A 15,095-nucleotide genomic window follows, 5' to 3' on the forward strand; every position below is an offset into this window, starting at 1 on the left:
TCCTAGCTCACAAATATGAATAATGTGAAAACAACAAAGAGAGAAATCAACATCTGGTGACTTATAGACATGCACATAATCAACAGCCTTATCTTAGAGGATGTTTAACTACAAAATGTGTATGCAAAGAAGCTAAAATGAGTTCAATATTTCATTTGTAAAATTGCAGTTTAAGCAGAATATATAACCATCATACTTCTTCCCTTCTAAATCTAAATAATTCTGGATTCTGCTGAAAATTTGTGAAAAGATAATACAAATTTCAATTTTTGAATTTGACCAACTGACCGTTAAATCTATAATGTAATCAACAATGAAAAAATTTATGTATGTCAAGTTGAAGATTTCAGATAAGATGGATGTTTTAACATGATTTACAATAAATATTAAATACATTTTAAATGCATATTGTATTACAGCGATACATTCTGTACACCATTGTATCTATGATGCACATAAATAAATAAAAATTCATAGATAGAAATAAGATCCATTGTCAGCCTATCGTTACACATGTCTCTTCCTGAACATGAATTTCCTCATTTAGTGATATATCTTGCTGAATAGCTAATTGTTCTATTTCCATTTCTGTACCGCTGTCTGTTGTAATGATTTCCCGTGGCGTCGTATCCACTCTATTTATCTGCGACTGATCTCGTGACATTTCGTTCTCTATAATCTGTAATTCCTCTGATGGTTCCATCTTTACAGGTGTACGTTCAACAGTTCCCCGATCCTTAGCAATAGCAGGATTGTCATGAGTTTGCATGTGTGTATCAAGTATTGTCTTGCGACTGAATCCTAGTCCACAGAGGTCACATCTAAATGCTTTTAGTCCTGTATGTGTCCGCTTGTGTGTGACTAGGTTGACTTTTTGGCAGAAAGTTTTATCACAGAAATCACATTTATACGGACGTTCACCAGTGTGTATTCTAATGTGTCGGTACAAATCAGAGATTTTATTGAACTTCCTGTTACATGTATCACATACAATTTCTCCAGTATGTACTTTCATATGAGCATTTAACCTAGCAGTATTGTTGAATCCTTTAAAGCAAACTCCACATTTGTATGGAGATTCGTCCTTGACGTGGATTTTCATGTGTCGACGTAGATTACCGCTCTCATTAAAGCCCCTAGTACAGATCGGACATTTGAAAGGTTTTTCCCCAGTATGTATTCTACAATGCATCCTGACTTCATATTTATGTGTAAAACCTTTACCACAATATCCACACTTATATTCTTTGTCATTTGTATGAGATTTTAAATGACGATGACAGTTACTTTTACTGTTATATTCTTTACCACACACATTGCACTTGTAAACAAACTTTGACTTTGTTCCTTCCTGTATTTCTGTCTCAGCTTCAACTTCCATATGCATTTTGGCTGGAATGTCATTATCGGTGTAGACCTCGGACAGATCGGCTTGTGGAGGTTCAGGTTCCGGTTCTGGCTCCGGTAACATAGATTCATCAGCCTCCGTTGGTACATCAATAATATCTAGTTCTATAATAGAAGCTTCCTCACTTGACAGTATTAGTCCAGGTATGGCTTTATGATTTTTACGCTTCATATTGTCAGGCAGATTTTCAAAGACAGCAATTTGAGCTAATTCTGAATGAGTCCTTAAATGGGATGCCAAACTAGCTTTCTGGAAAATTTTACCACAATGTCCACACATATAAACCTTTTCAGTAGCATGAGTTTTGATATGATTTTGCCAGTTAGGTTTATTTTTGTACAACTTCCCACATATATTACATTTATAGAAGACCATTTGCGAACTTGCTCCAGCATTAAGTATAACAGTGCTCTGGTTTTGTGTTTTTATATTGTTTTGAATGATGGTTGTTCCATTTGGAAGTTGACGATTTTTAACAGTTCCACCTAAAATATCTCTCTTTGTAACCTGAGTAGCTACATCAAATAAACCCTGGCGTGAAAATTTTGGATAACATGTGATTTGAGTGGCCACATCACGGTACCTGGTCTCCTTGACTACGGACACAACAGAAGGTTGCTCCTCCTCGGTAACAATAAACTTCTCGTCACTCTCAGTGGTTTGGTCTTCTTCTTCCTTTGCAGCCTCTTCATCAACCACGTATAATTGGACTGTCCCATCAGGTAAAACCTCGGATCGTACGTTCTGTAGATTTTGATACTGTATTGGCATACCTTCTATTATTATCTCTTGGTTATCTTCTTGTGAAATATCATCAACAGTTTGTACCCCAGAATTCATAAAACTTTGATCAGTTATACTCTGTATTTCAGGAATTTGAACCAGAACAGACTGTTCTCCTGCACTTAAGCTTGAATTATCTTGAACAGAATACATATGTTCATTTTCACCATAAACAATATGCATTTCTTCACTACCATTTTCGGACTGAATGATCTCCCCTTTAATATGAGTGTCATAATTTTCATCTGTCTTTTTTTCCTGACTATTTTTGCCTTGATCAGTAAATGTATTAGCAATATGTAATAAATGTGGCTCCCCTTCCTGAGCATTGATGAAGGTGTTAGCTATCTGCAGCATCTGTTCCCCTGCCTGGACCTCGTCTATACCATAATCAGCAAACTGTGACTGGTCCCCTTGTCCTGTGATTTCCATCACCATTTGGCCATCCTGGGTAAAGATGTTGACCGTTCCCTGTTGAGATTCTAATGTACTGGTATCCTCCTCCCCACCTTCCCGTAATATGTACATGGGCTGACCATCACTGTGGTCTGTCATCATGGATCTCTGAAATCATAAACCAATTGATAAATAATAAGACATAATTGATCATGTAAAGTTCTAACAACAAAAAACAATATCCTATCAGGCTGGATCTGTTGACCTTGGAATAGTGCTTACAGAGTACATATAAATTTTATTATATAGAAGGATCTAGGGAGGGGGTGTTGTGGAAAAAAAGTTGTTTGATTATATATGTACATGTAGGGAATCACTGAAGCATGACTGGAATGGGGCACCTTGTGAAAATTCAAGTTTCTAAAATCCCATGATATCTGTTTCTTATTCAAATTTGTTGGATTTAGTTTTTCTTGTACAGTTACAAATATTTTTAATTTAATCAATGTTTAACTATATATTCCTGTGATATTTCTGAATGTGACATACACTTAGAACATAGATTAATTAGTCTGTTGGTTTTCAATGTGAATTGTTTACATTTTTGTTTTCTGGATTTTAATTGCTTGCTACGTACATGTATGTGGTATGGGTGTTTTTCATTGTTGAAGGTAGTTAAGTACAGTGACAAATAGTTGCTAACTTTACAAAGTCATTTGGTTTCTGGTTTATAGTTGTCTCAGGGACAAATAGGATCTGTTTGTGGTACATGTAGGGTGAGCAGCTGAGATATTGAATACCCCTTCCTATTCATATATTTTGAGTAATGTACATAATTAACCTATTATATTATATTTTGACAAATAATAGCTACAAGTATCATGCTAATGCCATTTCATGGAAAGATAAGTAGATTTGACAAATATCTGATGTATTAATGTCTGTAGTTTAAATCTATCTATTTTTTTACAAGTTTCAGATATTTATATGATTCAATCAACAACCTTGTCCATATAAAATCATGTCATATATTTCATGCCTTTATCATCAGTCAGAGCTCAGGCTTTAATTAATAACAATATAAAAAGAAAATGTGGTATGATTGCCAATGTAGAGACAACTCTCCACAAGAGACCAAATGACACAGAAATTATCAGCTATAGGTCACCTATTATTGTCTCCGGCTTGTATTTTGACAAAAGTGTTTACATTTTTGGACTTGTCTAAGTTTTTAAATGACAGACTGGCTCATTAAACAGGATGAAACATAGTATGTGGTTTTGTGGTCACCTATGACAATACACTCTTCTCTGAAAATTGTCAAGGACCTGTGCATTGTTTGCAACTTAATGATCTGATTAAATAAAGAATAGTTTGAAACTTTTTCCTTACATCGAAGTTTAAGTTTTACTAATTTGATCAGAAAGGAAATGGAAAAAGTCTGTTTTTACACTCATAATTTATATTTATGATTGGCTTTCTTTAATGACTGTATCTTACTCTTAGCATTGATCATGACATGATCGTCATAGAAAGGGACATAAGATACCAGAGGGAGAGTCAAACTCATAGATTGAAAATAAACTGACAACGCCATCACTGGGCATCAGGTATGGCTAAAAATAAAAAGACAAATATTGATATAATAGAGTATTGAAGTTAAACAAGATTTCGACCCAAAGAAGCCATTTATATGAACATCTGGAAATATTGAGGTTAAGCAATTATAACTTGCATAACGCTTTATATGTTTGAATGATTTTATTGTGTTGAAAAGAGAATTGTCTCATATTATACTTCTGCACGTGCAAAAAAAACAAAGTGAAAGTAGCTTCTTCGAGTGCAAGCGCACACTGTACCCAAGTAATCAATCTGATGCTTGAATGCCAACAATTTCAATGGCTGTAAAGCTTCCGTTTGATAATCTTTCAGAGGTTTGAACTGATAGTCAATTTCCAAGGTCACAACAATAGCACGTGGACAGAATTGTTTTCTGGCTTACGACAGAAGTCATTTGATTTAGGGAACATACCTATATTCAACTAAAGTATAAATTTATGTATGCGTTTGAAGATGTCTGCCACTAATCTTCCTATACCGCGTTCTTGAAAGAGACCCGCCCTCTGTTGGACAGTCAACTATAAGGGAGATAACTTCAGCGACACTTAAGGCACAATATGGGTTGCAATAATGATTCATCAATAAAAAAAATTAAGAAATATGTTTTTTTTTTATTTAGAATATTTTAGAAAATATTTATTCAAAGTAAAAAAGTCTTGTATTGGTTATATGCTTATTTCGTGGTAGAAATGACATGAGAAAACCCTTGAAGGACCCCAAAATAGCAGACGCTATCCGTAAAGATTGTGAATGTGTTGCAATCTACTTAGATTTAACTCCCTTTTACTGTCAACGTACTGCGGGAGACGCCATTCTATTCAGTCTTGCACATTAGATAGAGTATTGTGAATTAGAGTTGTAAGTTTCATACTTTTTCACCAATTATTTGCTAATATTACTCGTGAGTTCCAAGTTGGACAATATTTTTCAAACCTAGAAAAGTCTTTCAGTCAGAAGCTTGGCAGTCATGAGGCTCTACAGTTATGCAAGCATCATCTCGACATTTAGGGTAGAATAAACGTTTTGTTTGTAGCTTTCTCAGCGGATTTCTACTTTCGATTTGCCAAACGTTGCACTTTGTTACTTTTTGAGTAACAATGGATCATTTTTGTCAATTTATGCAGTCTTGAAAAAAAACCTCTATTAAAGTGTAAAATTTTATGACATCTTTAGTCAAGGACAAGGGAAATATTTTTCCATGTCAGAAAAAGATATAAACAATAGTCAATAAACGTGCAGCAACCTAGCTGCGGAACTTAAGAGCTACGGTTCTTCAGCTAGCAGCAACCTAGTCCAAATAATTATGACCTCTTGAAACCAGAAAGGCTAGTTTATTTTTTGTTTTAACACTTAATGTAAGCTGTAAAATCAACAAAATAAAATAGTCTTTCAAAATGTCATAATTATTTGGATTAGTCACATAATAATGATAATAGGGGTACCATGATTTTCTGAGGACAAGAACAAATTAATATCTCGAGGACAAATACACCTTATCGCTATTTGTCCGCCATTTAGGAGATAACTGTATTGTATTTTAAGCTCTGACGGCATCAATTGGGGATTTGATAGTTGCAAAGTAAGTTTACTGGCGACGCGTCAGCAGAGACAGTTAACAGGTATTTGCGACCATCAAATCCCAAATTGATGCCGTCGGAGCTTAAAATACAATATTGTTATCTCCATTCTAATGAAACTGACAGAAAACAACGTTAAAACATGTATTTGACATCTGTCATATGCTGTCGGAGCTTGCGCGTACGTCCCATAGCATCAATTGTCAATTGATGACATGTAAGAAAGTGATGTTATCCAATCAAAATGAACGTTACAAACGTTGTTGCATTAGAATGCTGGATATCACACAGGTTCCCGTAAAATTTTAACGTCATAAAACAAAATATCTGATGCCACAATGGAAAAGTGATTGTTGTATGACTCCAAAGTTCAAGTGGCCGGGTCAGACGGGATTAGAGATAAGGTGTATTGATTTGTCTCAAAAACATGATTTTCCATAGTGTTCATCGCTTAAACTTGCAAATTATAGATCTGAGACGTGTTAGTTTTAAATACTCAAGAAAAATACAAGTTATCTTCAAGAAATTGATTGGTACATGTATGCACATTTTTAAAGTTTTCTACCTTATGAATACATATAAAGACATCTGCCATATTGTTTTCAACAAGTGATATGTTTATAACTTACAAGACATGCTTAGCGATTTCCTGAAGATAAATTGCACTTTCATTGAGTAAACATGACATATCTTAAAATTATATACTTTAATATTATTTTAAGTAGTATAACACCATGTTTTTGGGACAAATCAGTTTGTCCTTTGGATATAAATTTGTTCTTGTAGTCTTGGGAAATCGTGGTACTGTAATAATGAGAGTAAAAATTTTATTAGTTTGAACTCCAAACAATAGGATTGTTACTAAATTAAAAAAAAAAACGCAAACAAACAAACAGACGTCACAAACATATAAATGAGAAAAGGACTGACAACCATAATATATCTAGCAGTCGCATAATTAGAAATTGATATACTTCACAAAGACATACTTGATATCAACTGGACTTATGTAATTTGATATAATATTAAACGAGCATGTGGCAAGTTTACTTTTTACTGGTTAAAATAAATAATAAGAGTAAATATCAAGAGCACAGGAATTAGAAATTCTATTATAAAAATTCTGTAAATTATAAAAGTTGATTATCAGTAAACTCTATGAGAAGATCTACTGATAGTTGACTTTATTACTACAGTATTTTATTGATGGATTTTCTGACTTCAAATGGTGAAGATATAAGCAATAAAAGGTCACTGTATGGTCTTCAACGATGAGAAAAACCTATACTATAGTGTAACATCATTTATGTACCAAACAAAACATGAAAATCTAATATGATATATAATACAGCAACAATTTACAAAAATACATTTATGACCCAACAACTGACTTGGATCAAGACAAAGAATATGGTAGGGTTAAACATGTTTTTGAGGATTCAACCCTCCTCTAACCTAGGACATTAGTGTAACAGCACACAACATAAGAACAAACATGACAAAATGGAAAAATCAGTTGCTCAACTCAATAGATCAATACAAAGCACAATAAAAACCTACACACATATAAAGTTTTCATCATTTTCAGTTTTATTATGCTATTGTTGCTTTGTATATTACATTTTCCCCCTTTCATTTCAGTGTAAATAGAGTTGAGTGTATAGATTCAGAATGAATCAAGAAATCTTAATTGATGGGGTACCAGTCCAGATACCAGCAGGGAACTATAAAACAGAATATTTACCAGATGGAACTGTACAGATTGTTGTGTACTCCAACACTACTGTTGATACCGGAGCAGAGGGAGAGTTCAAATGGAAGGGACATTTTTGTCGTACTATAGGTATCCAAAACACAACTGTACCACACCATAACAGTTATGACTTTGCTGACAGTGGTGTTCAGACTGATTTTCCAGTAGAAGATGAGGAAGAAACTAAAGTTACGGAAGATACTAACTTGGAAGTGGAAGATGAACAAGTAGAAGAAATGATTCGTGATGAAGAAAACCAAGAAAATTTTGGAAAAGGAAAGAGAAAACGAGGACGTCCACCAACTACATTAAAACCTGTAAAACCCAGAAAGTCATTTTCCAATGCCAGTGTTATACAAAATATTCAGGATGACGAGACTGAGAAAAGTGATCAGACTGTTCATAAATGTGGATTGTGTGGCATTACTTATAAACGTAGGGCTAACTGGCAGAATCATCTCAAAACTCATGCCAAAGAGAAAATTTATATGTGTGGTTATTGTGGAAATTTGTTTCAGAAGGTCAACTTTCTACAACATCTGAAGACTCACAAAGATGAGCAAGATGAAGCTAACATGAGACCTATAGTAGAGACTAATCCACGTAGACCTGATCGACCATCACCACCACCGCCACCACCACCACGGACACCAACTCAACAAACTCAACAACCAACACACACGGCCCAACCCCCACAACAAACCATTCAAGAAACAGAATCATCTGACGGAGAAAAACAGTTCATGGTCAAAAGTCATCAAGTGACACTACCGAATCAACAAGTAGCGACATTGATAGATCTTGGTAATCTAATGGATGTCTCGGTGAACGAAGATGGTACAATTGATGGGGTCGAGACTCCTAAGACAATTACTGCAGATCCACTGGATGAGTCTGGTATAATGAATAATGACCCAGATTATAACCCCAGTGATGGAATAGATGATACCAAGTATATATATAAGTGTAATGTGTGTGGCAAGGAGTACAACAGTAAGAGTAACTGCCATCGCCATTTGAAGACACATACCCATGCCAAAGTTTACAAGTGTAACGATTGTGACAAGACATACATGCATCGTTATGAACTTAAGATGCACAGGCGTATTCATACTGGTAAACATTTACATTACATATATTTATTCAAACTTGCCACTTTTTTCACATAGAAAAAATAAATAAATGAATGAATCTTTAGAAACAAAATTTGACAAGAAATGATCTACATTAAAAACAAACTTGTGGTATAATTGCCAATGAGACAACTCTCCACAGTAGACCAAATGACACAGAAAGAATCAACTATAGGTCACCTTAAGGCTTCAACAATGAGAAAATTTCATACCACATAGTCAGCCATAAAAGGATCTGAAATGGCAAAAGTAAAACAACTAAAAACAAGAAAACTAACATGTATTTGGATATCATGTATGTTATAACTATTCAGCTATTAAGTACAAAATGTATTAAAATCACTATTTGCTAAGGTGGAGTTCATTCACAGTTGTAGTTTTCTAAGTGTTTAGAAAAAAATGTTTTTATTCTTAACTAGAAGTATTACTGTTCTTTTTACATTGTACATGTACATACTGATATAATTTCTATACATTTAAGGTGAGAAACCCTACAAGTGTCCCATCTGTACGAGAGCTTTCAATGAGAGTGGTAATCTAAGACGGCACATGAAGATCCATGCCGGTGATGACACACCATATAAATGTGGCGTCTGTTTCAAAGGATTTAGTGATATGTATCGTCTTCATGTCCATCTGAAAGTTCACAGTGGTAAAATTGTATGTGATACGTGTGGTAAATCATTCACTAAGATATCAGACTTGTATCGACACATACGAATCCATACTGGGGATAAACCATACAAATGTGATGTATGTAAGAAGGCGTTCGCTCAGAAGGTAAACTTACAGACACATTATCGCACACATACAGGGAAAACCCCTTATCGTTGTGATATTTGTAATTTTGGTTTTAGTCGTAAACAAATATTAGACAATCACATGAGAGGCCATGAGGAGGAGGAGTTAGAAGATCTAAAAAAACAACAGGAAGAAAACATGGAAAAAGAAAGTTCAAACATTGACCAGGATGTTGAAATTCATGTACAGAATGTGATGGATGCTGCGGCTGAAAATGAGGAAGGGTTAATAGAGGTACCTGAAGACGCACAGGAAGTAGAGACAGGACTGTCACAGGAAGAACTCGCCCAACTGGTGGCTGCATCTGTAGTAGAACATGTAGAAGTAGAACCAACAGCATAATTTAAATACAAGAATAGAACTGTCAAAGAATAATATTCTTCATTATATACATGAACATACAAAACACAAATATCAAATTTGTATTCAGTAGAGAAATGTAATTCATTTTAAAAATCTGAACAAAAATTTTAATAAATTTGTATTTTGCTGGAATTTAAAGGAAACTACAAATATATTTTTGTAAATATTGCTGTCATGCAGCTCTGTACATGCGTAGGCGTGATAATGAATTTTCGAAAAAATGTTAATGAAAAATCCTGGTCATGTGTAATGAGATTATTAACTTAATTTAAGAGTCTATTATACATGTTATACATGTATGTATGAGGAAAAAAATATATGTTACAAAACAAAAAGAAAAAAACAATAGCAACAGCTGTCTTCAAATTCAGAAATTAATTGTTTTTTTTTATTGTATTGATGAAAAAAGACTAAAAATAGGGGGAATAATTAAATGTATGTATTATTTAATTCTGTAAGTAACAATTTTCTGAAAAAAGTGAGGTTTTTATAATGTCAAAAGATTGCTGTTCCATCTTATCCTAATTTGCTAGTTTATACAATCAACTCCATTTAAAATAAATGAAAGTTTGTATGATGTACAAATGTATCATACTTTAAATACATTAACCTTGAATATTGTATCAAACATCATTTTCATCTGCACTGTATTGAAACAAGCAAAAAGTCCAGCAGTTTGATTAACTTTTAAGCAATGTTTAGCATTTTGTAATTTATTATAGTTGTTAATTGTTTAAATGCTATTGCACTATTTATATCTATCATGCTCTTTTTGTTTTCTTATATCTTTAATACATAATGAACATTCATAATACTTTATGTGTTTCTTTATTTTGCCAGTTTACTGACCATCAGCTTTTTACAACATTTAGATATTATCTCTGGTGAGGGACTTGTATAATTTTGTAGATGTGCTTTTACCTTTTTATCCTTCAACTTTTTTGTGAGATAAGTATAAGATAAGGAGATGTGATATATATATACAATGAGACAAAAATCCACCAGGAGATGTGATATATACGCCAATGAGACAACAATCCACCAGGAGATGTGATATATACGCCAATGAGACAACAATCCACCAGGAGATGTGATATATACGCCAATGAGACAACAATCCACCAGGAGATGTGATATATACGCCAATGAGACAACAATCCACCAGGAGATGTGATATATATGCCAGAGACAACAATCCACCAGGAGATGTGATATATACGCCAATGAGACAACAATCCACCAGGAGATGTGATATATACGCCAATGAGACAACAATCCACCAGGAGATGTGATATATACGCCAATGAGACAACAATCCACCAGGAGATGTGATATAAACGCCAATGAGACAACAATCCACCAGGAGATGTGATATATACACCAATGAGACAACAATCCACCAGGAGATGTGATATATACGCCAATGAGACAACAATCCACCAGAGACTAAAGGACATGGATGTAAGAAACTATGTAAAGCTTTTAACAATCAGCAAAACGCATACTGAATTGTTCACTTAAATAGGTCCAAAGTCAACAAAATATGAAAAAATTTGAACCAAATAAACCTAAAAGGATGGGATGTGATATACCTAAATGTATCAGATTACTCTAAAGATCCTTCAATGTGCAGTGTGTGTCTTTCACCAATATAAGGCATCAGATTTAAAGCCCCCATTATGACCTGCTGCATATTTAAACATTGCACAAAAGAAAAAGAAGACGCCCGCTTCAGCTAGGGATTATCTTATGGAACAAAAGAAGTCCATGTTACAATATCTCTATACCCTTTTGAATATGTTGTTCCAATAAAGTATTTGCTTTTGTAAAAGCATCCACAGAGAGATGAATAACCAGCAGTGATAGTCTTAACTATTTATTTTAAGCTTTATATTTCAGAAGGTAGAAGACCCATATACTTCATATCTTTTTAAAAAATACCTGATGTTTTCAAGTTTTCATCTTTCATATGTCCATTGTCCATTACCCTTTTTTAGCTCACCTGGCCCGAAGGGCCAAGTGAGCTTTTCCCATCACTTTGCGTCCGGCGTCGTCGTCGTCGTCGTCCGTCGTCGTTAACTTTTACAAAAATCTTCTCCTCTGAAACTACTGGGCCAAATTGAACCAAACTTGGCCACAATCATCATTGGGGTATCTAGTTTAAAAAATGTGTGGCGTGACCCGGTCAACCAACCAAGATGGCCGCCACGGCTAAAAATAGAACATAGGGGTAAAATGCAGTTTTTGGCTTATAACTCAAAAACCAAAGCATTTAGAGGAAATCTGACATGGGATAAATATGTTTATCAGGTCAAATCTATCTGCCCTGAAATTTTCAGATGAATCGGTCAACCAGTTGTTGGGTTGCTGCCCCTGAATTGGTCATTTTGAGGAAATTTTGCTGTTTTTGGTTATTATCTTGAATATTATTATAGATAGAGATAAACTGTAAACACCAATAATGTTCGGCAAAGTTCGATTTACAAATAAGTCAACATGACCGAAATGGTCAGTTGACCTCTTTAGGAGTTATTGCCCTTTATAGTCAATTTTTAACCATTTTTCATAAATCTAAGTAATCTTTTACAAAAATCTTCTCCTCTGAAACTACTGGGCCAAATTAATCCAAACTTGGCCACAATCATCTTTGGGGTATCTAGTTTAAAAAATGTGTGGTGTGACCCGGTCAACCAACCAAGATGGCCGCCACGGCTAAAAATAGAACATAGGGGTAAAATGCAGTTTTTGGCTTATAACTCAAAAACCAAAACATTTAGAGGAAATCTGACATGGAGTAAAAATGTTTTATCAGGTCAAGATCTATCTGCCCTGAAATTTTCAGATGAATCGGTCAACCTGTTGTTGGGTTGCTGCCCCTGAATTGGTAATTTTGAGGAAATTTTGCTGTTTTTGGTTATTTTCTTGAATATTATTATAGATAGAGATAAACTGTAAACAGCAATAATGTTCATCAAAGTAAGATTTACAAATAAGTCAACATGACCGAAATGGTCAGTTGACCCCTTAAGGAGTTATTGCCCTTTATAGTCAATTTTTAACCATTTTTCGTAAATCTTAGTTATCTTTTACAAAAATCTTCTCCTCTGAAACTACTGGGCCAAATTAATTCAAACTTGGCCACAATCATCTTTGAGGTACCTTGTTTGAAAAATGTGTCCGATGACCTGGCCATCCAACCAAGATGGCCACTACGATTAAAAATAGAACAGGGGTGAAATGTAGTTTTTTGCTTATAACTCTGAAACCAAATCATTTAGAGGAAATCTGACAAGGAGTTAAATTGTTAATCAAGTCAATATATATCTGCCCTGAAATATTCAAATGAATTGGACAACCGGTTGTTGGGTTGCTGCCCTCCAATTGGTAATTTTTAAAGAAATTTTGCTGTTTTTGGTTATTATCTTGAATACTATTATAGATAGCGATAAACTGTAAACAGCGATAATGTTCATCAAAGTAAGATCTACAAATAAATCCACATGACCTAAATGGTCAATTGACCCCTAAAGGAGTTATTGCCCTTTATAGTCAATTTTTAACAATTTTCATTAATTTGGTATATTTATGTAAATTTTTACCAAATATTTTTCTCTGTTACTAATGGGCAAAGTTCATTATATATATAATTGTAAGAAGCAAGAATGTTCAGTAAAGTAAGAACTTCAAACACATCACCATCACCAAAATACAATTTTGTCATGAATCCATTTGTGTCCTTTGTTTAATATGCACATAGACCAAGGTGAGCGACACAAGCTCTTTAGAGCCTCTAGTTTCTTGGTTTAGTGATTGCAGATTTTAGTCCTATGAAACTCTAATTAATGTTAAATAGGAAAACTATATTTTGTGTATATTGGATCCTTGCAGGGACTACATGTCCTCCAGACAGAGTTCCCCAGACAGCCTGTACCAAGTCAGGAATGACAGTTTAATTTTTATTCATTTGTTGATGTGATCCTTTGACCTTGACCTCCTTTTCATGGATAGTTGGTTAAAAGTATTAGAAGAGAGCACAATTTAGTTCCACTGTTGTGTGACATCTTTTATCACACATGTGAAAACTGATAAGCTATAGAGGTTTGCCTAATAAAATTGTCCCTTAATGATGAAGGTTTTTAAAATGAGGTAGCAACCACGCAACACACATTAAGGTGGTACCCAACACTTTCACTAAAATTAATTTGGCTCGTTTAATTTTCATAAAATTTTGACAAAGTATTTACTTTGACCCTTTGACAAAAATATGAAAATTAAAAAAATTTTGAACCAACCGTTTTGTTGGAAAAATTACACTGGTTATATAGCAATTTGACAAACACCAATTTTGATTATTGAGAAGCTTAATATTCCTTTTACAACACAACGTAATTAAAACGTTTATCCGACTTTACAGAGTTATCTCCGTGTAGTGTTAGGGACCACCTTAATGAAATATGCAAGGAGTATATTAGAATAGTTGTCCAGTTAACAGGATGTTTACACTTTCTCTTCGGTTACTTTGTAAACCGAAAAAACATTAATGTTGCTATGATGTCTAAGTTGGGATCCCTCTGACATGTTTTAACCCAGTCACATTCTATATGTATGGGCTTTGCTCATTGAAGGTCGTTTCTGTGTCATTTAGTCTCTTGTATAGAGTTGTCTCATTGGCAATTATACCACATTTTCTTTTTTATAAGTATCTTTTTTTAAAAACTGCTAAAAATACAAATTAATCTGAATCTGGTAAAAAAAAGTTTGTCTTCTGAAATCTAATTTTTTGTTTTATTTTACTATTCTCTGGTTTTATCTGGAAATGTCGTCTTTTTTGAGATTTCATTAAAAAATTTGATGTCACTGAAATTTCTGATACATGTACTGATAAATTAGCTAATTGCTACATTTATAAGTTAAATGAAACAAGTTAAGACACTCAGATATTTTGCCTGCAGCAATTTTTACCCGTTAATCATTTTAAGGGTCAATGAACTGTGCCATTGTTGTCAAGGTCAAATGAAGCAAGAAGCACATGTTCATTCACAAACAAAACAATATCAATCCATTTATAATGAGATACAACCAATCAAATCAATTTGTTTACTTCAAGAGATCTATTAATATACCATTTTTGTAAATCAGGCTGTTGGTTTTCTCGTTTGATTTGTTTTTGTTTTTAATTTTTGTCATTTTGGGAACATTCATCATGTTTTTATTTTGCTAAACAGTATGTGTTTTTCTCATTGGTGAAGGCGGTACCATGA

General features: G+C 33.9%; 2 protein-coding genes across 7 annotated transcripts; one reads left to right on the forward strand and one right to left on the reverse strand.

Moving 5' to 3' along the window:
• Nucleotides 1-306: 306 nt before the first annotated feature.
• LOC139524893 (uncharacterized) lies at nucleotides 307-5,201 on the reverse strand. 3 transcript variants are annotated; one of them, XM_071320050.1, is made up of 2 exons: nucleotides 5,079-5,201; nucleotides 307-2,755 (listed from the first exon to the last, which is right to left on the reverse strand). In XM_071320050.1, the coding sequence occupies exon 2, from the start codon at nucleotides 2,747-2,749 to the stop codon at nucleotides 497-499; it is 2,253 nt and encodes a 750-aa protein (XP_071176151.1). In that variant the 5' UTR covers nucleotides 2,750-2,755; nucleotides 5,079-5,201; the 3' UTR covers nucleotides 307-496. The 3 variants fall into 3 exon arrangements, with proteins under 3 accessions (XP_071176151.1, XP_071176148.1, XP_071176149.1); XM_071320047.1 differs by having other exon boundaries at nucleotides 5,141-5,193; XM_071320048.1 differs by lacking the exon at nucleotides 5,079-5,201 and adding an exon at nucleotides 4,620-4,738.
• On the forward strand, nucleotides 4,934-10,646 carry LOC139524895 (zinc finger protein 260-like). Of its 4 annotated transcripts, none has more exons than XM_071320052.1 (3): nucleotides 4,934-5,065; nucleotides 7,426-8,653; nucleotides 9,152-10,646. In XM_071320052.1, the coding sequence occupies exons 2-3, from the start codon at nucleotides 7,456-7,458 to the stop codon at nucleotides 9,811-9,813; spliced, it is 1,860 nt and encodes a 619-aa protein (XP_071176153.1). In that variant the 5' UTR covers nucleotides 4,934-5,065; nucleotides 7,426-7,455; the 3' UTR covers nucleotides 9,814-10,646. The 4 variants fall into 4 exon arrangements, with proteins under 4 accessions (XP_071176153.1, XP_071176154.1, XP_071176156.1 ...); XM_071320053.1 differs by lacking the exon at nucleotides 4,934-5,065 and adding an exon at nucleotides 5,111-5,216; XM_071320055.1 differs by lacking the exon at nucleotides 4,934-5,065 and adding an exon at nucleotides 5,239-5,357.
• Nucleotides 10,647-15,095: the final 4,449 nt, after the last annotated feature.

The sequence above is a fragment of the Mytilus edulis genome, chromosome 5, assembly GCF_963676685.1.
Source record: "Mytilus edulis chromosome 5, xbMytEdul2.2, whole genome shotgun sequence".
Lineage (NCBI taxonomy): Eukaryota > Metazoa > Mollusca > Bivalvia > Mytilida > Mytilidae > Mytilus > Mytilus edulis.